This window comes from Mauremys reevesii, linkage group 9 (assembly GCF_016161935.1).
Source record: "Mauremys reevesii isolate NIE-2019 linkage group 9, ASM1616193v1, whole genome shotgun sequence".
Classification (NCBI taxonomy): Eukaryota; Metazoa; Chordata; order Testudines; family Geoemydidae; genus Mauremys; species Mauremys reevesii.
The window spans coordinates 13,926,805-13,950,947 of NC_052631.1; the positions used below are offsets into that span (position 1 = coordinate 13,926,805).

General features: G+C 41.0%; 1 protein-coding gene across 1 annotated transcript in view; it reads right to left on the bottom strand.

Moving 5' to 3' along the window:
• NLGN1 (neuroligin 1) overlaps positions 1-24,143 on the bottom strand; it is a 457,546-nt gene that overhangs the window by 425,490 nt on the left and 7,913 nt on the right. Inside the window, exons 4-5 of the mRNA XM_039489407.1 lie at positions 19,323-20,128; positions 18,831-18,890 (exon numbers count right to left, since the gene is read on the bottom strand). Coding sequence (XP_039345341.1) covers positions 18,831-18,890; positions 19,323-19,815 — 553 coding nt within the window. The 5' untranslated portion in view covers positions 19,816-20,128. The remainder of the gene's footprint in view (positions 1-18,830; positions 18,891-19,322; positions 20,129-24,143) is intronic.

A 24,143-nucleotide genomic window follows, 5' to 3' on the forward strand; every position in this document is an offset into this window, starting at 1 on the left:
TTTATGTTACAAGTCCTCCAGAGCAGGGAACGTGTCTAGGTTTGCACAAAGCCATGTAAATTTGCAGTACTCTGTGAATGTTGGATAACAATACATGCATACATAACTGCAGCTATCCTTTCTTTCCCTGTGTTTGGGGTAGGGCTCTGGCTAACACTCAGTCAAAATTGGGGCAGGAAATACTCTAAGCAACAGATGAGTATCTGAGTCTCTCTCCTATATGGGGTAACCAGTACTACCAACTCTTGTGATTTTTGAGTGACGGGATTTCAGAGGGCACGGGAGATCATCTAGCAATGATGGGAGAAGCTCCGGCCCCCTTGCAAAGCTCAGCCCTACTGGAAGCTGGCAGAGTCTCTCCTATCTACTTGCAGTTTTCACAGCAGGGGAAAGGGAGGCGGGAGCAATGAACCCAGCATGGCTCTGGTCCCTTCTCCTCTCCTGAGAGAAATACATACAGGTATCTGCTTCTCCCTCCTGCAGCACCCAGCCTGGGAACAGGCATGGGGCCCCTGGAGCTGCTATCCCCAGCACAGGAATGGGGACAGGGAACCCTGCAGAAATACCCCCAGAGGACCAAATGTGAGGCTGGGGGAGGGGGTGGCTGAACTGGGGGATAGGGACTGAAACTGGGGGGACTGCTAGGATCAGGGAAGGGGAGAAGCCCAGAGGGCTGCAGGAGAGAAAATTAGTTAAAATAAATCAGTTGTTTCTGGTTTTAGGATACTTAATTATTAGACTTTTAAAAAATTAATAATTTATTGTAATTCCTTGACAATATACCCATTTATGTAGTTATCAAACTTATACAAAGAAAGAAGATTTAAAATTATTTTTGAAATACTATTTTGAAATAAATAAATTCAGTCACTTTCAAAGTATTTGTGGATTATAAATATAATTACTGCACTGAACTACAGAAGGCTCTGAAAGGTGGTTGATATTGTAAAAAGATATTTTTGCATGTAAATATCTTTGCAGCTCACATAAATCTTTATTGCAAAATAACTGCAAAACTTGATTCATGTGAGCGCTTTGTGTTTCTTGGAAGTTCATTTTCCAGCTCCATTTTACAGGCCTTGTACAGTATATTTCTAAATATGTGTGAATTAGCTTGTTCCATCATATTTTTAACTTTATCACACTATAGAGCTCTCCACTGAGTACTCAAGTTCTTGTACACAACTATAACCTAACATAAATACTCCCCCTTTTCCCCCCCAGCTTGGATACTTTCCCTCCACCTCATCTCTCCAGTTTCAAAAGGATTCTTTTGAGGGGACATCCACTGTAATAATGAAATATCCTGAACAGAAGCATGACAAGTGTATTGAAACAAGTCTCTTGCTACTTTTTAGGACTAGCCCAAATAAATCAAAGACTTAATCATTGTGCATCTTTTCCTTTCTAATTCTGCTTAAATATGTGCGTGTACTACCAGCATATACCCCATCTCCAGTTGAGCAGCCAGGGGAAAGCATGTGTGCATTAAAGGTTGATTTTTAAACCTGAAAGTATCACACACACAGAGCCAGGAAAGTAGAGTGGAGTTAAAAAGTCAAAAGGCAGACTAAAAAACATGGTTTTGTAAGTCTCGGGATCTGGGGGGCCAATCTAATGATTTTTGAGGATCTGACTCATGATTTTTGATCTATTGAGGTTGGCAATACTGGGTGACTGACTGATAAATACCTCCATTTAGGAAGCAGCACTAAACAAGGTAGGAATTTAAAACAAGCAGCATTTTGTCAATTACACAAGCCAGAAAGGCAGCTTAACAGCATCAGAAGCAGCATGATCCAATGGACTGAACGTGGGACACAGAACAAGGACAGTTTGCATGCTGATCCCAGTTTTGACAGTGATACCACTCCTCCACCCATGCTTTTGGGGACATCGACCATTCTCGGTTGGTTTCCCCATCTTCAATACAAAGATGGTAATTTCCCAGGGTGGTGGTGCGATAATTTTCTCATGTTTGTACAGTGCTGCAGAAACAGTAATCATGTCTAGAAAGAGAGAGAACTGGGAAGTATCAGCTGGAAAAAAAGGAATAGGGTTGACAGCAAGTGGATGAAAGTATGGGACCAAGAGGAACAGAGATTACATAAGAAGGGGAGAAAGGTGAAAGAGACTAGGTATTAGGAGCACAGGCATGGAGGACAGTGCAATGTTATGAACATGAAAGAGAATGAATTAGAGGACACAAGAATGGAATAAAGGAGAAATAACTGATAGAAATGAGAAAAGCAAAAGAAAATATTTTGTAGATGGACAGATGGGAGAGGAAGGATGGTCCAGTGACTAGGGTACTAGCCCCTAACATGGGAGGGGCTGGGTTCAATGTTCTGCTCTGCCACACACTTCCTGCATGACCTTGGGTAGTGACTTTACTTAGCCTCTCCCTGCCTTGGTTTCCCCATCTGTAAACTGGGCATAACAGGACTTCCCTATCTTATAAGGGCAATGTGAGTTGCTCAGATACTATAGTGATAGATACATGAAAGCAGAAAAATGCAATAAATAAAATAAATAAAAGGAGGAAGAAGCAGAAAAAGACAGAAAACCTGTACAGTAAGTAAGTTATTTATGGACTTCTTTATTGTACTTTCCTGGCAGACATCCAGGATGTCTGTATATTTAGGGGAAAGGGATTGGATGGTTGTTTTAAGCTCTCATATTATACTACTGTTATATATTGGCTAATCTGGATTCCATAGTTAAACAACTGGAGCCAAGACAGAGTAAATAGCTTATACACACACACATCCAGCACTGGGAGGCCTACCAGTCCACAGACCAGCAGCTCACTGAAGAATGGCCTCTTGAAATAAATGCTTATATGTTGGTAACTGTCCACAGATCCATGCACAAGCAGGTGAGCTCTTATTCTCCTGCAACACAGCAGACTGGGAACAGCCCAAAGATTCCCCTCCCCCTTTAATATAAAATGAGTCAGGTAAATTTAAAAGGGAAGGGCACAAACTCATATCACTTGAGATACTGGAATCCCTGAAGCTAGTCGTGGGTGTGGTAGTATGATTAGTGCTGATAGGAGTCCACTGAGTTTGTGAGACCCAAAATACTACAACAAGCTTACTCCATAGGGTTATCACAGTGAGATACCAATGCTTGGGAACTAATTCTTTTCCTCTCACCTCCATGTGGATCACTGCATTCATACAAAGTATTGGCAATGTGAACCACAAGAGAGAATCTTGCTTTCCAGGGCAATTTTCAAAAGCTTCTGCAAAATTTAATAAGTTACCAATCCCCTACCCAGCCCTAAATATGTGTCCATTACTTGATTTGGGTATGGAGTTGTAGGATTCAGTGGGTGAAATCCTGGACCTACTCACGTCAATGGGAGTTTTGTCATTAGGTTCAAGGGGCCCAGGAGTTCATCCAGTGTTCGTAAATGGGTATAGATACATCTTAGGGCCAAATTTTTGGCCCAACTTTAACAAGGCCTCCATTTTTGTACCTTTAAAATAAATGTAGTTGCAGTTCTGACACTCAGGTGACATAAATAGCTTTGAATCATAGAATCACAGAATATTAGGGTTGGTAGAGACCTCAGGAGGACATCTCGTCCAACACCAACTAAATCATCCCAGCCAGGGCTTTGTCAAGCCCGGCCTTAAAAACCTCTAAGGATGGAGATTCTACCACCTTCCTAGGTAACCCATTCCAGTGCTTCACCACCCTCCTAGTGAAATAGTGTTTCCTAATATCCAAACTAGACCTCCCCACTGCAACTTGAGACCATTGTTCCTTGTTCTGTCATTTGCCACCACTGAGAACAGCCAAGCTCCATCCTCTTTGGAACCCCCCCTTCAGGTAGTTGAAGGCTGCTATCAAATCCCCCCCACTCTTTGTACCCTATTTAGAAGTGCAATCCAGTACCTAGACATCTAAATGATAGTAACTGCACCTACAATTATTTGCACAGAATTGAGGCCTGTGTCTAGTGCTGAACGTTTAATCAGACAAAATATCATAAGAGCAAAGTAAAAAAATCATTTGTAAGGGTGGTAATGGACTTGATTTTACTTCAATAAAGATCTATGGTTTCCAGAGTCTTTTTTTGTAATAAAGACCAAACGACCGGCTTCTGAACAGGACACAGCAGGACAGTCCGAGACACTGATTGGCTTTTATATGCCTAGGACCATTTAGTTACATATTTGTTCCCTTTCAATTTTTTTTGTTGTTGACTGTTGCTTTTCCCTTTTTGAATTTTATTGGGTAAAGTCTGAACTATTATAGTATTTTAAAACTAAATAATTTTATTTTGGAATTGTTGGACCATTAAGAGCCTCAATATGTCACTTGCTGATTATGTTAAAGTGGCTCTCAAGGCTTGGTTCTGATCTCACTTACACCTGTTTAAATCAAAAGTAAAAGCACCAAAGTCTCAGAGTTACACTGACGTAAAGCTGGTCCGTGAGAGGAGAATGAGCCCTGGACGCTACAATTATTCCACAGCTATTTCTGTTGCCATCCTTGTATTCAACATTAATAGTTACTGGACCATGCTTTTGCAAGTTTTTTGCATTAACTTGCAAGATCAGTGATAACGTTGCAGCTTTTTTCGGCTCTATATTAACAAAAAATGGCTAGGGAAAATACTTTGCAATATCCTATAGCTCCAACTGCTATCACAATATTGTTAGAATGACTCTCTCCACTGATTGATTTACATTTACAACTCCTCATCCAAGAGCTTCCTTCCTACATTAAACATGCTAATGATTTTCTATGCAAAATTTAACAACCTAATAGGCTGAACAAGTCAAACGAAAATATGTTAATTGTTGCCTTTGATGTATATTATTCTGCCCACTTCCCCTCACACAAACAGTGTATAAGCATTCACTCTAGCACCTAATAAAACATATATAAAGAAAAGCTACTCAGGTTGTCACTTGGAATAACATTGGACTCTGTAGAAAACATTACTTTAAGGCAAAATACTGGCACATGAACAGCTACCATATATACAACCCTTTTCAAGGGAAAACTGTGAAAGAACAAGCAGTGGAATCAGCTCAGATTTGTTTATCTGAAGAAGCTATAGCAGGTTGATAATAACCTTACTTTGTTTGCTTTTGTTACATAAGAAAGAATCATGCAACATAATACTGAAGGTATATTCCCTAGAGATGAAATGGATGTTTGGAAAGTAGAAGGCGTTTTCCTCGAAAAATCCAAAAAGAGTTGGAATCAGATTTGCCCAAAGACAGTACTGAGATAACATAACATAAAAACTGCCATACTGGGTAAAACCAATAGTCCATCTAGCCCATTATCCACTCTCTGATCGTGACCAGTTCCAGAGTTCCAGTGGGAGTGTACAGAGCAAAGCAGTTGTAATGACCCACCCCTTTCATCCCCTCCCAGCTTCCAGCAGGCTTATGGTCACCCAAGCATGGAGTTGCATCCCTGACTGTCCTGGCTAATAGCTATAGGTGGACCTATCCTCCATGAGCTTATCTAGCTCTTATTTGAGCACAGTTACAATTTTGGACATCACAACATCCCAGGGCAATGCGTTCCACAGGATAATTATGCATTGTGTGAAAAAGTACTTCCTCTTGTTTGTATTAAACCTGGTGCCTATTATGTCACTGGGTGATCCCTGGTTTTTATATTGTAGGAAGGGTTAAATCAGGAATAAGTATAATTGAAAATTGGCCTTGAGAGGATTGGAATTATCATTGCCCACTACTGGCTGGCCCTTTTCGGTCATGTTGCCCACTTTGAAGACAGTCTTTGTCCATCAAGGTCTGAAGATCAGACTGTAGGTCAACAGGGGATACTGCCTAGCCATGGACTGGCGGTGGTCACACGGTCACCCACGATCAACCTGGCTGCACCAGATCAGTAATAATCCTGTGGAGCTCTTAGACACCTGGAATAAAGCCACAGAGTGTGGTCATGGACACTTGGTGCTATAGATCTCTGCTGTCTAAGCACACTGTTGTCATGAATGATGCTTTTTATTCACTTTCTCCAGATCACTCATGATTTTATAGACCTCTGTCATATTGCCCCATCTTAGTAGTCTCTTTTCTAAGATGAACAGCCCTAACCCCTAATCTTTTTGGGCTCTCCTCATATGGAAGCTATTGCTCATCTTTGTTGCTTTTCTCTGAACCTTTTCCAGTTCCACCATATCCTTCTGGACATAATATTCAAGATGTGGTTGCATCAGGAATTTATACAGTGGAATGATGATATTTTCTGCCTCTTTCCTAATAGTTCCTAACATTGTGTTAGCCTTTTTGACTGCTTCTGCACACTGAGCTGAAGTTTTCAGAGAACCATCCATGGTGACTTTCTTGAATGGTAACAGCTAATTTAGAACCCATCCTTATGGGAGTGTGTGTAGTTTGGGATTATTTTTTCCAAATGTGAATTATTTTGAATTTATCAATGCTGAGTTTCCTCTATCATTTTGTTGCCCACTCACACACTTTTGTGAGATCCCTGTAACTCTTTGCTGTCAGCTTTGGCCTATGGACTTAATTATCTTGAATAATTTTGTATTATCTGCAAACTTTGCCACTACACTGTTCACTCCTTTTTCCTGGTCATTAATGAATATGCTGAACAGCACATGTCCCAGTACAAATCCTTGAGGGAATCCTGCTGTTTCTCTCTCTTCCCTTAACAAAAGCTGTGTTGACTTCCTCCAATAAATTGTGTTTAGCTATGTGTCTGATATTCTGTTCTTTACTGGAATTTCTACCAGTTTGCCTGGTAATTAAGTTAGGCTCACCCACATACAATTGCCAGAATTGTCTCTGGATCCCTTTTTGAAAAATCAGCATTACGTTGGGTACCTTCCAGTCTTCTTGTACAGAGGTTGGTTTCAGTGATAGTTATGTACGGCAGTTAGTAGTTCTGCAATTTCATATTTGAGTTCCTTCAGAACTCTTGGGTGAATCCCATCTGATTATTGTGAGTTATTATAGTTTAATTTAGCAATTTGCTCTAAAACCTATTCTGTTGACACATCAGTATGGGGCAATACTTCAAATGCCACATCTTCTGCACTGAAGACTGACACAAAGAATTCATTTAGCTTCTCTGAAATGGCCTTGGTTTCCTTGAGTGCGCCTTCAACACACTGGTCATCTAGTGTTCCATTGTTTTATTTTATTTTATCTAATCAACTCTTCATTCCCATGTTTATGTTCATTTTGAGTACACAGAATTGTGTTCTATCCTGTGATCAATATCGTACAGAGTAATTTTACTAAAGAAATTAGTATAAATGGTCTCTGTCCTCCAGGACAACTCTGAAATTGAGGCACATTGTCACTACAATTTTAGCCCAGTTAACAAAAACAAAAAACAAAAACAATGAAGCATGAATAATTATTTTAAAATAAATACTTGTGATTTGGGGCTATTTTCTATCACTTAGTCTTTCTAAAGGCTGTGCTTATTATTCTTCGAATAATCTAATCTAATCGATCCATCCCTGCATTTATACAGTGCTAACCACTCTATTATTTGATTAGCGGAACAGATCTATACCTTATCCACAAATTTAATAACTGGATCTATACTTGAAATCTAGTCATGCAAGCTTACTGAAAGCAAAGAACCAGATGCTGCTTAACCATGTGGTGCAAAGTGTAGCAAAAGGAGAGGAAAAAAGGCAGGAAAGGCAAATAATGATTGGAAAGGGAGCACTGGCTTTGTATCAAACCTCTCCTTCCATTTAAAGGCCATATAGAAGGACACGAGATTAGAAGAGATGTGCTATGCCTGATGGGGGCAGAGCTAAGAATCAGCTGCTGTCTGTAGCATGTTCCCCTTCAAACTCATTTCTTTGCAAGTTAAAGTATTATTTAGTTGCTAAATGTAATTATTAGTATCATTTGTGTGTATTTTTTATTCTAGAGCTGCTCCAACCTGAAAACTTTGTTGAGTATATGTCAATTGCTCCATCACTTTAGTTCCTAAAAGCCACCATAGTGGCAAACTTTGCATTTGGCTACAAAGAATTCAAGAACTAAGGGGTTAACACCTAAACCTTGCTCTTAAGAACAGTCTTCAATGAACCAGGCAATCAGCCAAGCTTTAAATCAGTCACTTTAAAAACTCAAAAGAAACTATCATTTACACTGTGCCACCTTTAAGGAAGGTGCAGCATTTAGCAGTTTATTCATAGTTCAAATGATGGAATCAGCCAAAATCCCACATGCTTATGAGTTTATCTATATTCATCCACAATGAACATTTTAAGGGATATTAAAGGCCAGATTCTCCCCTGCACTGCTATTTACACAGAACCTTTCATCCCACAGAATCACACAGTGCTGAATGGACTGTGGAACAAATTCTGCCCTCAAAACATTGAGCTGAATCCTCATACAATTTCCACGGTCCACTCTGCCTAAACACAGATTGTAAGAAACTCACTCCAACGGGCCACCCGCCTTAGCCTACCTAATGTACTGGCACTAAGTTCAGGAAAAAGGCAAATCTTCACATACACCAAGAACACACTGAACACAATGTCCAGTCCTTATTAATAGTAGTATTACCATAGCACCCAGGAGCCCTAATCATAGACCACAATCCGATTGTGCAAGGTACTGTACAAACAGAAGAAAAAGAGTGTCCCTGCCCCAGGAAGTGGTCTCCATTAGGTACAGTCAAAGACACAAAAAAGTCAAATCAAGAATGGAAATATTTCTACTAATAGAAAGGGTACTCCTTACTCTCTCCCTCCACTGCTGCATGTTGCCCCTGGCCTTGGTCCAGCCAGCCCATCGTTCAATCCATTCCAGCTCTGGGCTGGAAAATGACAGCCAATATGTGCCAGAGACAACAGAACGGTTTTAGGAGGGCAGTGAAGAATGGCTTCTCCCACTGAAATTGCAGAGGGGAATTTTAGGTAGGCAGATAAGTGCCTCGTTCCCTGAGAGCAGTGGCTCTCAACCAGGGGTCCGGGGTCCCCTGGGGGCTGCGAGCAGGTTTCACGGGGGCCACCAAGCAGGACTGGCATTAGACTTGCTGGGACCCAGGGCAGAAAGCCAAAGCCCCACCACATGTGGTTGAAGTGGTGAGCCTGATGCCCTGCCACCCGGCGCTGAAGCCTGAACAACTTAGCTTCAGGGGGCCCCCTCTGGCATGGGCAATTGCTACTGCTAGTCCTGGCTTTTATATGTAGAAAAATAGTTGGTGTAGCACAGGTGGGCCATGGAATTTTTATAGCACATTACGGAGGCCTCAAAAAGAAGAAGGTGGAGAATCCCTGCCTTAGAGGATCTGGGCCGACCTCCATTGATTTTAATGGGAGTTAGATGTCTAAATACCTTTAAGGAACTGGGCCACCTGAATTTCTTACATTAAAATACATTGTTAACACGAATCCCACCATCTCACACCCTATGTGCTGCCCTCGGTTCTTTGCCTCCTTTCTCCTACTACATGAAAACCTTTTTCACTTCTGGGCCTATTTTCACACTGCCTCCTATGCCTCGACTCCACATGCATGCCAAGAGCCTTCCCTGGCCTTCAAATCTCTGCTTTGTTTCTTTCAGCTTGTCTTCCATAACTAATCTCAGCTCATCAGGTAAATACCCTCGCTCATGCCTAACCATATTTCAGTAATCATCTTTCAAAACAATCTCTAAAAAACAAAGAAAACAACCCAAGCAAAACTTGTCACTGCAACCACATTCATGGGTCCACATTCTGTGCTGTGACTGAGAAAACACCACAGAAGACATAGCCCCGGAGCAGTGAAAGCAAAGGATCAGAACTAGTTCAGGAATCAGACCACGTCTCTATAGTTGCCTGTAAAACACTGTGTGCACATTTGGCATCATATGGCACAATGGATTGGGACTCAACTGATGTCAATGGGCATGGGGCAGTCCAATCCATCCCCAGTACCTAATACTTTTAAATATGTTGGCTAACAAAAGACAGTGTTTCTAGCAAGAGTAATCTATTGAGCTTCTTTTAATCTTATGCCATCTTTTTAATTAATGATTGAAAAAAGTAGAAGACAGAACATACATATCATTAGAGTTCTAGATATTGCAAAGATTACTTTACTCAGATGAAGTGCCCCACTCTATGACTAAGCATGGAGAAACAGGGAAGGATTAAGGTCTACAAGACTGGACCTAATATCTGCTGAATTCTGATGAAAGGTCATTTAAAATTCTCTACTGTAATACTTTTGGGTAGGATCCCAAAGTGCTTTACAGTTCATGGGTGTGGTTCTGCTCCCATTTAAGTCAACAGCTATATAATCATTCATTATATGGAAGCAGGTTTAGGCATTAGATGGCCATGGGTAAAATTTTGAAAATTGCCTAAGTGACTAAGGAACCTAAATGACTTTAAAAAAAATATCTCCTAAGTCGCCTCGTCAATTTTGAAAAATGTGCCCATATCTATATGAAAAGTTTGGTGCACCTGTGGATTTGCAATTAAATAAAGACAAGTTACACAAAGTTTCAGCTTTTTCTGAGAGTGTGCATCTTTTGTACTGCCTTAGCACCTAGTCCATTTTGTTAACAAAAACGATTACTCTTCTTGAACTAGGGAGCATTGGTTCCAGTAACAGAGTGATACAACCCGATCTTTTCTGTTGCTGGCAGATCATATAATAAACCAATAGATAAAATATATTATTACAATATTAAAAAGATAAAAAGTCCAAAAAGCGAAGGGAAATGTTGGCAAGAAGAAAGTGAACATGGAATTGGCAAGGGCATTGCAATGGCATTTGGGAAGGAAGGTGGGGCTCAGTTCTCAGTAAAGAGGTCCCCACCTCACAATAGGTTGCACAAATTAACACTCTTATTGCAGGGCCGCCCAGAGCAGGGGGCAAGTGGGTAATTTGCTCCAGGTCCTGGGCCCCGCAGGGGCCCCCCATGAGAGTTTTTCGCTCCTTCACTCGCTCCAAGGGCCCCGGAAAACTCTCGCGGGGCCAGTGCCCCCCAGAGCTTCTTCTGCTCTGGGTCTTTCGCAGCAGGAGGACCTGGGTCTTCCTGAGCAGAAGGACCCCCCACCACCGAATTACCGCCGAAGCCCCCAGACCCCCTGAATCCTCTGGGCGGTCCTGTCTTATTGGCCATCTCAGCAGAGGAGTCAAATACTGTATGGCCTGAACACTGAACTTCTCTCAGTCACACAGAGGGTGGTCCCTTCAGGGTGAGATTGAGGTGACCAGGCAATGGCAGTATGGGGCACTGCTGCTGTCCATATTATAGCTGTGCTGTGGATAAAGAGAAGAAAGTGCCCTGGCTTGGCAAGCCATCACTTTTCACAAGCACTAAATGCTTAAAAGATTTTTAAACATAAAATAGAACTACTAAAAGTCCTACGACTTTGACTCCACCTCCCGTTTTCAGGGACTATTCTAAATTCATTCTAGGGAGTGAGAGGAGAAACTCCCCTCTTATGAACAGTGGACAGGCATGGGTAGAGAGGCAGAAAACTCCATGAGCTTCCCTTTGGGCAGTTTCCTGTAAATTCTTCCATTAGGGATCCTGGCCCTTCCCCTGTGGAAGTAGTAACAACTCAGTTCCCAATCCCTGAGTGATTCTCCAGACTAGAGACACAGGGCCCACTGTGCAAAGTCTCTGTGCCTACACCACTGGTCATCCCCTGCTCCAGCTCTCCGGCAGCATTGCTTCAATGGAGCTGTGCTGCCAGGATCTCTCCCACCTCCAGCTTAAAGGGAGTTCCACAGCACCGAGGGACCACTAAAAACTGTGGGCTTGATCCAAAGTCTGTTTAAGGTAATGAAAGCCTTTCCATGGCTTTGGATCAGGCCATTAATGCATCCTCAGCTTGCATTTCTTCCTCCCTCTGGGAAGGGATAGATCTGTGTGTGGAGAATCTCTCTCTATGTAGAGCCTAGAAGGACTATTCCCCACTGGGCTGAACCTCACATTGAGAGAGAGAGTCAGAAAAGACAGTAATTTTCTGCTCTTTGTAAAACACGCTTTTCCATCAGGGGGTTGCAGCCATTTTGCAGGCATAAGAAGAGCAAGAGAAAGAAATAGAAGCGAGGCTTTTAGGATGCTTTCTATACAGCCTTTTCTCAAGAGAACATTGGAGGGGGGTTGTGCTTTTCATGTACATTTTACAGCCAGTTCATAATGTGGGCTAATCTCTTCTGATATTTCCAATAAAACAATATTTAAAACTTCAGAATCGCCCCCAGCTCTTTTGTGCCACAGTTTAATGAAGACATTTGCAACATCCTGCAAGTACGTCATTATCTCCTATAATTATATAATTACAATTTTTAATGAAATGATTGCATGTGCAGTAGATGCATAGATATAATTATGGTAATTGCATAAATACCTGTTTCTCAGCTAACAGTTACTTTAAAGAAGACCTTTGCAAAAAGGGTAAAATATGAGAAACTGAATCTTGCCAGGGAATGAAAACAAATATTAAACTGGTTTGTATTTTCTAATAGGATTTCAGCCTCCTAGATCTTCTGTGCATTTTTACCCCATACTGTATAATGAAAGGTTCAAAGATATTTTAGTGAATATTATATCATGCTAAAAGATTTTGATACTGTTTCTGATCTCAAAGTCCACTGAAGTCAGTGAAGCCGTCAGTGATCTTATGTGGCTACTCAGTACCTTAACAAGAGATTGGGCCCTGAACTGCCATCCTTATACTGAAAAAGAAAAATGTCTGAATAGCCGTTATAGCAGAAAAATCAGTGTTTTCATTTCATCTCTAGAAAGCAAGGACCAAATTCCAGATCTCTGCACAAATCCTGAGAAAATGGGCCCTGTGCAAGTGTTTTCTCTAGCAGCTGGGTATGGGAGAAGAAGCTATTGTTCAGCTGCTCAGCACAGCTGCTACTACAGCTGGCCTTATCAGTTGCAGTAGTGGCTTTGGCCCTGACTCCACATGCAGTTTTTGGCCAGTAGATATCCAGATGGATCAAACCCCTGCCTACCACAGATAAAATCACCATAGAACATGTCCAATCCCCACCTAGCCTCTTCCCGCTGCAAACTGGAACTGAGGCAATCCTAGTCCAGTATGGGCCTGCCACACCTTTAGCAGCTGGGCAAGGTAAAAACGCAGCACTGAGGCAATTTCCCTTCCTTTAGCACATTATTAATAAGCTGGCCAAAGATTGAATTTACAACATGTTTACTGTATCGGTAGTGTCTCTGAAAAGACACGTACCTGTTCCTAACAGGTAAGATGGGAACTGCTGTTCCCTTAGAGATTGGCCCTGCATCACTTACACATGAGTACTCTTTGCTCAAGTGAGCAGTCTACCCAGCAGAGTAAGGAATTACTCCGTAGTGTAAGGCGGGAAACAAGATCAGCCCTTAATTTCATATATCTGTATTTCTGAAGAGAAATAATGAGCTATAGCCGGGGGCAGATTTTGGCTGCTGCTTCGGTGGAACACAGGAACCACTGCAAAAAATTCTCACAGCATAGGAGAAGGGTCACCCTACTCTATTCTCCTTCCCCCTTCCACACACTGCCAGCACAGACATAGCGGGGGGGGGGGGGAGGGGGAGAGGGACAGGAGAATAGCCATAGCAGTTGGCTCTGTGGAGATTCTGGACTGTGCTACAGTGAATAAGCAACCCAGCAAAGGCCGTCATAAGTTGGACCAACCCTGGAAGCTGCTCTAATTTATGTCCGGAGCCCCCGCAGCAGCCCAGAAGCCAGGTAGTGTAAAGATGGCCTAAAGGCAGCTTTGCCCCACTTCCCCTCGTGTTGTGCATTCGGTGCTGCCAGTCTCAGGAGATGCAGCAGGGAATCTGGCCTCAAGAGTTTAGTATTGTGACCAAGCAGAAGTAATGAGCAAAATAAAAAAAAAATTAATATTAATAAGTGGAAGGAAAATACTTGATATCCCCCAAACAAATCTCCTTGATGTTAAGCTCATTAGAGCGGTGAGGTTCTGAATGCAGAGTATAATTAACAATACTACAGATATCAAAGGAGAAAAAATAAATCAGTGAAAGGAAGGGTAAGTCATGGAAATCTGACAAAATAAAGTAAGTGAAAATTAAAAGGGCAAAAGAATTGTAAGTGTAAAGAATCTGAAAAAAAAACAAGATATTTGTAGTAATAATCAAGTTATAAGCAGATTATTAATGTTATAACTGAGGCAACCTTTAAGAATGGCTTGACAGAACATGTAGGCATATTTGCAGCTTCAAAACATATTTAAAGAATTGCTAAGAATGGTACTTGTATCCATGTATATTACAGAGAATAGAGGAATAAAGAGAATGAACTCAGAGGAATAATAATACAATAAGATTTGACAAAAGGAAAGCACAAGAATCAGAGCTATTGAAAAGCTGAAAAAAAGAGAGTCATCCAATCCTTTCCCCTGCCAATACAGGAATGCACCCCACCAGCTATTTTCTACAGCTTAATCCAGCATAGCTTTAAGTACAAAATTCAGAAAGAACAGTTAAAACATTAGCTCATTGGCTTATTGCATTCAACTAGTTCAAAAACAAGAAAGGGGGAGGGGAGAGCATCAGAACAGCTGTATGCTATTTAGAACAGTTTTTATCAGGATAATGATATTTCAGAGCCCTGCATATGTGTGTGTGGGAGGAAGCAGAAACTGAAAGGTAAGCAGTAAAATTGGGGATGAAACAAGTTTTACAGTGAACAGAATTAGAATAGGATTCCAGTCTGATAAAAGAAAGTTACATCTATAGTCAAGGTATATGCCTCAAGGTTCTTTACAAAGTAATGACAGCGTGTTGGCTGCACTGCAGGAGCTCACAGGTTGCCTAAATAGCTGTACATTTAAACATGGCTTCCATCAGTACAGATGGCATTAGAGGTGGTTGGTGTATTAAAATTCAGAGTCTGAATAACTTCTACCCCAAGCATTACCTCTCTCAGAAAAACGACTATAGAAAGTGTGCTAGAATTCAAGCATTTTACGTTATTTCAAATGTGTCATTAAACTACCTGACGTCTTTGAAAACTGCTGCCACCCGACCTTAACAGCTTTAGATTGTGAAGGGATGAAAGGGTCTGCACAAGGCAGTGTTTGGTTCATTATCTTCCTCCATGTATTACTAGTAGAGAGGTGCAACAGGAAATGCCCGTGTGGTGGCTAAAGAATGAAAAAAACAGGAACAAACAACACTTCAAACACCAACAAAAAAAATAAATTAAAAAAAATGGAACATTCTTGTTTAATGTAGTGCACTAGTGCTGGGGACCATGGTGCTAAATTAATGCCTGCTGGTACTGCAAGGATGAGTCTGGCCTCATGAGTCCAGAGTCAGACTGATTGCCTTTCAGTCAGGAGGCATCAGAGGTAAATCCTCCCAGCAAGAGCTTAAGGACAGACTTTCAAAGGTATTAGGTGCCTAAAGCCAGCCCGTAAGTGAGGTATAAAAGCAAGAGGTTCCTTGTGCTCTCCCTGCCCAGGGAAAGCCACAATCTGATCCTTAGTTCCTGGGAAATTACTAGCTGAAGTAGATTTGTATTTCTTACAAAAAGGCGGCATGGTATGTCCTCAACTCCCACTGAAATTAAAAAACAAACAAGAGGGTTCTTGCAGGAGGTGGTCAGCATTTCGCAAGACCTGGTCCAAGATGACCAAAAGTGAGTATCACTGAAATATGCAAAATTCTGACAGAAACACAGAAGACACTACAGGATACAAGGCTATCTGAGCTAGCAGTCATCTTTATTTGACGAAGACTGCTCAATGAATTTACACAAATCTAAGGCCATGGCTACACTTGCAAATTTGCAGCGCTGCAGCAGGGTGTGAAAACACACCCTCTCCAGCGCTGCAAATTGCGGCGCTGCAAAGCACCAGTGTGGTCAAAGCCCCAGCGCTGGGAGCGCGGCTCCCAGCGCTGTACGTTATTCCCCACAGGGAGGTGGAGTACGGACAGCGCTGGGAGAGCTCTCTCCCAGCGCTGGCGCTTTGACTACACTTAGCGCTTCAAAACGCTGCCGCAGCAGCGCTGCCGCAGCAGCGTTTTGAAGTGCAAGTGTAGCCATAGCCTAAGTGTCCATCCCTTTCTCAAGCTATGTTCACTCCTCTTTATTCTAAGACTTGACACCAGGACAACCAGCATTGCCAAATTCTTTTAGGCAGTTTTGGAACAAACTAGCATGAAAAACAAGACAGAGCAAGTTAAGATAGGCTTCCTTCATTCCTTCTCAAATCCCTAAAATGTCTTATATTGCTAATGGCGCAGTGTTGTAAAATTATTGATGCCATTCATAAAAGGCAACTGGTTGTGATGGATTTTCCATAATTAATAAAAGTTTTAAATCGAGATTGGATGTTTTTCCAAAAGATCTGTTCTAGTTCAAACAGTAATTACTTCAGGGACATCCTGAGGCCTGTGTTACACAGGAGGTCAGATAACATGATCACAATGTTTCTTTCTAGCCTTTCAATCTATAATGCCCATTGCAATGTATAACATAACTTTTAGATTCAGTGGCCTTTCGTTACCATGCCCACCTTCCTGGGGCTTCTTTCTATCTCATTCAAAATGTTGAATTTTCTTACTAATTAACTGGCAACTTTATATAGTTAGTGATTGATTAATCCAGTAACTGCCACCCACCATTCTATAAAACTGAGTTAGGGTGATTCCTTTCAGTGCTTGTACCTAGAACCTAAAAGTGTGCATAAGTAGCAGCTAGATTTACTCTGGGTATGTCCCTCAGGGTATATACACCCTGTACCTTGAGTACTGAAAGTAACTACTATAGTCATAACCCAGAGACATGGATCTGAGTTTGTCAAAGCAAAAAGGATAAGCATCTGCTGTTCTTCACTGCACCATACAGTAGATTATGGATTCAGTTGGAAGAGTAGCTACAACATTTCAAATAATTATTTCTTTGTTCTTTCGAGTTTATCTGCAAATAAATATGACCTTCTCACCTACAAGTCTCTCCCTTCTCCCCCCCCCCGGCCCATTTGATTTTTTAAAAATAGTCTCTAATAGAAATGTGTGTAATCTTCAGAAAATGAGGGGGCTCTGCATCTGTGTTTATGACTGTGTGAATCAATGTCTGAGTGATAGCAGGCAAAAGTTGCTCAATTAATTACACATGCTTGGTGATCTGCATAACAACCACCACTGCAGCATTGCACGTTAGTTGAAGGCCTGCAAATTACTGCAGTTATGAGAATTTGGAGATGGGAATAAGGGGTAATGTTCCCCAGAACGCCCCTATTCTCTTGCTTTCCACCTTTGTTCGGTGTACTGCACCCCTAGCAGACAGTCAGAGCATCTTTAAAGCAGTAAGAAAAGTATATAAGGATTTCCCCAAAATAAGACTGATATGGAAATATACATAACACATGGTCTTCTGTGTAAAGTCCAGAAAACTGCACACAGAAATAGGCCTAAACCATTGATAAAAGCCAATAATTTTCAGGACCAGATGCTTAGGCTGCTGCTCTACATCTAGGTATCTAAGGGCTTGTCTACACTGGCACTTTACAGCACTGCAACTTTCTCTCTCAGGGGTGTGAAAAAAACATCCCCTGCCCCCCTCCCCGAGCGCTGCAAGTGTCAGCGCTGTAAAGTAGCAGTGTAGACAGTGCACTAGCGCTGGGAGCCACGCCCCTAATGGAGGTGGTTTTTTAGACCGCTGGGAGAGCTCTCTCCCAGCACTATGCCGCGAATACACAAGCCATGTTAAAGCGCTGCTGCAGCAGCACTTTAATGTTGCCAGGGAAGACATGCCCTAAATAACAGCAGCTGATTTTTCAGAGGTACTGAGCACCCCACAATACTGTTGAAAGCCAATAGGAGTTGTAGTTGCCCAGAACCTTTGAAAACTAGGCCACGTTTATTTTGATGCATAAATATGAAGTTAGGAGCCTAAACATTTTGGTCTAAGTATTTAAAATTATTTCTTGACATGGCCCTTTATGCTTAATTACGCAGGAGATTGACATGTGGTTCTGGGCAAATTATATTAAAAATATTTATGTCAGAACAACTGGGTTTCTCAATGTTAATATGATGTTTCTACTGTGGATTTAAGAGTAAAAGCAGCTTCTAAATAATACATTGTTTCACATGTTTTAAATTGTGTTCATTAGCAGAGATGAACAAGTTTTATACTGTACCTCAATAGCTTTGGGAATCTGCAAATGTTCACAAAAGAAATTTGCAAGCTGTCCCTTACTAAGGGGGAAAGACTTTAATACTGGAAGACAATCAGCCAGGAGTTCTAGTTCCAAGTTATGGCGTCAAAATATTTTCACATTTCACTACACCCCTATTAAGAGATTTCTGGCCTTACAGATGCAGCAAAGGCAAACCTACCCTCAATTCTTAAAAGGTATAAGTTTACTAACCGAGTTCTGCTGTGGGGAACTTTACAACTGCTGCTAGGGCTTAATCACAACAACACTGAAATCAGTGGGTGTAGGGGTTTTTGCCCTTGATATCAGTGGCAGGAGGGCAGTCCCTAATGCATATCCACCTCTCACTGTGCATGTGTATACCGTAGTTATGCTTGAATGACACTTCTCTAGACTAAAAGATCCAAGTACAGATGGAACTTGTCAATACAGTCAGCACAAGAGATATAATCAGGTGTAACTGAGTTCAGGCTTTACAAACCTTATCCTCTCATCTAGGCCTCTATTAACTAGGTCTCTATTTAATTATCTTTCTGGAGTCATTAAATACAAGGTATTCCCTAACCTTTCACTTCACAGTATCAGCAATTAGCCTTTTTTAAATTTGTTACTTGTTCTTCCTCTGCAAAGTTTTGTTTTTCCCCCATTTTTTTTTTTGGTCCACTTTTATACATACCTCCTTTTCTACAAATTTTCTTGCCGGGTTTTCTGGCACATTCCTTGGATATTCTTTTGACTGAAAAATGAATAGAAGACTAGAAAATAAAATGGAGCTCCATCACAGACAGTAGGAGCATGCAACACCACTATCTAACTTAGATATGGCCTGCTTTTATTAGGTGCAGAGGATTCCCAATTTGTTGTGCCTGCACATGCAATGGATAAATGTTGATGCATCTTCCCAGAAGTCAGTGGGTGGGAATGAGAATTAGGTACCAACTTCAACCTAAAAGTACACGTGCTGTGGGAGAAAGAAAATGAGCGTAGACAGGAAAAATATTTATATCGGAACAGATGCATACACAGAAAAAGCAGCATGCATACATGTAAAATGCTAGCATGCAAACAAGGAAAGCCATGCATGCTACCAGTACACATGAATTAATACTGTTAAACCTTAGAACAGGAAAATAAAAAGGTCTCCTTGTTTTGTCTGCTATTAACTCACCATCCTCAGTTGGGACATATATATTTAAATAGAGGCAGTCTTCATTCTGATCTTGTACATAGGTAGAAACTACATCCAAGTTATTAGTAAACCACACAGGAAGCATGACTTCAGGCAATCTGCCTTCTATAATGTTCTGCGGACACACTGGAGCAAACTGAGTAGCATTTTTGATATCTGACCAGGGAGATGGAGGTTCAGGAGGTTGAAAGCGATGCTCTCCTACTGGTGGGGCAGCATACGGAACCCCAAGAAACTGAACAACAGGCCCCAAAATTTCATTATTAAGTTCCTTCTTAATCCCTCTTATCTTGCCAAAGTTGGTGGTCACGAGTGGGTCAATATCATCCAATTTTTGTGAGGACACAGCTGCAGCATGAAGCAAAAATCCAAGTATACAAAGAACAAAAGTGGCATCCAATCCCATGTGTAATAAACGGACCATCATCGCTCTCCATACGCAGTTCAGCCATACGGATCTTGGAAGGGCCATGGTCCCACATTAGTTGTATAGCTACAATGAAGCAATCTTATTCGTATCCACTTGTGTAAAAACAGGGCAACCGCAGGAAATGGATCAAGTTTCCTAAATATGAGCCTGTCAGAAAAATCTCAAAAGGCTTTTCACACGACAAGTATCTTCCATTGATTTCACACTTATTGAAGCAGCATCTTCACACAGCACTATTTATCAGCCTACATCCTATTGACAATTCTGTTTTCCATAGTGGCAATATGCAGAGAGCGGCCATCTACTGCAGATTCCCCTCTTATAAATCAAATCCAATTAGCTGCAGGTCTATATCCTGGAGAAAATGAAAATAAATCATTAGTATGAAAGAGCTAATATGGGCAGAGTAATAACTAGTTGTTTTACAAGTTATTGCACATATATTAATATTTGCTAGTGTCATGTAAGTAAATTTCTACAGTAGGTAGTTTATGGGTTCCATGAAATGACGGGTGAACTACTGATTATTGGATTATTTGCAGTGTGACCTCCTTAGTTTACAGAGCTTTTCAGAAGAAACAGGCCTCTCAAAAATAGTTTTAAAATGCACATTCCTAAAAATAAACAAAATTGCTGCCAGCTCAGATTAAATATGTTTTACCATTACATTTTTATATGACTTAACCGTCCCAAATTCCATTTTAAACTTGTTAGCAGAGATTGGTTTATCAAGACAATAGAAACTATAGATCAATTATTTTATTAAATCTCAAAACTCAGTAAAAGCAAGTCATCTCGTGATGCTGAATGCTAAAACATAAAGTAACTTAATTAAAAATAGATTACATGTGTACATACAAGAAACACTGATTTTCCCATTTTAAAATGTAATTTACAATTCCAAGGGAAAAAGCCCAAACTTGTGGAATATTTTATAGGGTACAACATGAAATACTTTATATGATGACCTCTTAACCATGTATCTATCTCGGATAGCTAATGGAAAAATCAGGATGTGAGGATTTTGGCACTTCTTGCCGACAGAGAAACAATCTTTAACTTGATTTCCAAATATTCACAATACAGGACCAGATTCTGGTCCTTCTGAAGTCAAAGCAAAACTCCCACTGACTTCCAAGAAGCAGGACTGGACCTCAAAAGCTGCTTCTTTTGGAAATTATTTGAAGAGGGGAATGAACACAAATCAAATCGAGTTGTCTGTGTATCACAATTCTCTTTTACAGCCCGATTCCTTACACACTACTGACTGCAGTGAAAGATGTGTGTGCGCGCAAGGAATGCAGAATCAGTTCCCTCTACTCTTAATTTTCAATACAACCATTTAAATGCTCCCACAGATCCTGATTTTTTCAAAACACCAGTATGTCTACTGCACAATATCCTAGAAAAATAATCTGTTAGGATCAGAGACTATATAATCTGGAATCCCTGATTCTATTTTCAACTCTCTTTTATCACAAAGGTTGTGATACAGAGACTGTAATGCAGTAGTTTTGAAGATTGCTTAGAGCATACCATAACATTTTTCCTTTTCATGTTAATCACATTGCCAACACAATTTACAATATACTTTAATTTTAAATGCAGTATAATGTACAAAGTAACAGGATAATCTTATACTCATTGTAAAACAGTGTGTAATGTACAGGAAATGAGTTTTACTTAGTATACTCCACATTTTGAAACACCTTTTGAGACAGCATTGGCAGCTCTAATGAAAGGTTGTTTTTATCACGTCTATACACATGGAAGAGGGAATTCTAAAGAAGAGCTTGTCTAACAGACAGACTGCCCTGCAGTTTGGCTTATTAAAAAGGAGATTGTAAAAGCTATATAGGACAGCAGGAGATTTGGTTCATGTCTAATATTCCTTTAGCTCTGAAAAATCTATCTCAGAAGGCAATAAGGAGATAGATGTAGCTTTGACAATTTCATCACTCTCTGCTAATTCTAATACCTTTTGCTGTGAAACTATATTAACATACAGAAGACGTGCTTATGCCCATCTTTCTTCTGTTTCAAATTTTCAGTATTTGTTGGAAACAGATTTACTTGCACAAACCATTTCTGAAGATTAATGTATGCACTTCTATTTAGCTTAACAAACATGTGCAGAATGGCACCTGGACAATTGCATCTTGGGAGATATTTGTTTTGTCACCTTTCAGATTGGAGACAGCAAGAACTTTCTTGACCATGAGTAAGAACATGGGATTTCAGAGACTGAGGAGCAGTGGTCAGTACAATCTTCAAAGTCTAAACGAGGAGAAAGTTACTTACTGGCCTAATTTTGGTGGACAATGATAGGTCAGTAAAATATGCCAAACTAGATGGATTTAATACAAGCACTTAAGTCTCAAAATCTTGGGTTTTTTCAGTGGTAAAAGAATGTGCTCTGCCGCTCTCCCCCCAGAATTCTGATGTTCTCTATTTAATAATAAGTACTTCACTGAAGTAGCTGTTCCACTAAATAGATGGTTTGGGGAATGTCTAAGGAGAAATCAAATTTAACAAAGCAGCACCAAATAATTCCTTCCTTTCTTTTTCACTGCTGAGTCAGTTCAATGTGGAAAATTACCAAGATACGCTTTAAACAGCAGTTCATTTAGCAGACTCCCTTCTCTTCAAGTGTCAAAGCTATTTTTCAGTTAATAAGACAAGCACTTTTTTGGTGTACTCCAGTAGCAAAAAAGAAATCTAGGAACCAAAAGCAGTTGTGTTAAAAATAATATAAAATTAAATAGTCATCAGTTGTCCCCTTAATAGTTCAGATGTCGGAGGTTTTCCCCCTAGTTATTAAACTATTTCCAAAAGCGTAGAGCTGTGGTTTTAAAACATTCCACTGGATGTCCTGCCCAGCATGGATAAAGTTTTGTTCTATGATATCATAAAAAGGCTGCAGTGATAAGAACATAAATCAATAATAGGTTTGGCTATTTTCATTAATTAGCCCTTACTGATCAGCAGGAGCCAGCAGAGTCAAAGGGTATATAATCCAGTAGGTGAGAAAGGGCTTCCAGCAGCGATGTCCACACATTCTAGTATCTGCATTTATGCTTCTTTTTTAATAGGGTCCCCCTCACCCCCAATCGTTAAGGGAATTGTTTATGGAGAAGTAATAAGAGATCTGATCTCCTCTGGAAAGGCGGAAATAGTGCATTATTTCAGCCCTATGCAGGGCTGGCTCCAGGGTTTTCGCCATTCCAAGCCACAGGAAAAAAAAAATGCCGCAGTCGCAATCGGCTTCATTCTTCGGCGGCAATTCGGGGGCCGGGACTGAGGGACCTGCAGCTGAATTGCCCCCAAAGAGCTAGATGTGCCACCCCTTTCCATTGGCCGCCCCAAGCACCTGCTTGCTGCGCTGGTGCCTGGAGCCAGGCCTGTCCCTGTGAGAGTTACCCTGAGGCAAAAAAGACTAAAAACATGAAGTCAGGCAAATACAGAGACTGTTTAGTTTATTCAAGTTCTTGCAGAACTCTAACACAAAGATCTACTTGTTAGCAGTGAGGTGACCTCAGGACAGGCTGGGACTCTTGCCTGGAGCACATCTACCTGTTCTACTTAGTTGTTGCCAGAAACATTTTTTAAGACCTCAGCATGTGTTCCCTGTTCAGCTTTCCCCTGGAGCTGACTGGACAGGAATCAGTAGGGAGAAAATAAGTCTTGTGTGGGTGCACTACTATCGGAAGCAGCAATGAGCAAGCGTGGGAATGGGCAGGACGGTGGGCTGGAAAGTCAGTTACCCAGTAGTGGTGAGCGGTTTGAAGTACAGAGAGTGTAAAGACAATCATTCATGGCTGTAGCATCAGAATATACTGAGGCCTAGAGTTAAAAATGATCATTGTCAGATGTTATCTTTGTCTAGGGCTGAGGATCATCATTGTCAGTTACTACTGAGTAAAACACCGATAACACAAAATTTATTCAATATATTATTTCATGGGTTTGGGAATTTTTTTTGAGTATATTGAGATTCTCTCTATTTTGTTTGTTATTCAAAATGTAATTTTTTTTGTCTGAATCTCATTTATTTTATGGCCCTGATCCTGAGTGACAGCAGACAAGCATTCCCCATAGCTCAGGAGCCAGCATGCAAAGATGGCTTTAGGTCACATTGGTGCTCCTCATGACGTGGACAATTCTGGAACAGACCAGTCCCCCAGCATAATTTAGAGCAGCCTAACCGCTCCTCACAACTTAATTTCATGCCTGAGGGATGCTCTAAATTGCACCAGCTGCCAATAGCCTTAGTGGACTATTACAGCAACTAAGGGAGACAATAGAAGGACCTGGCTGAGTCTCCTTTCCCTTGGCCACACCCTCTGTGCCAGTTATTGGAAGTGGGGTGG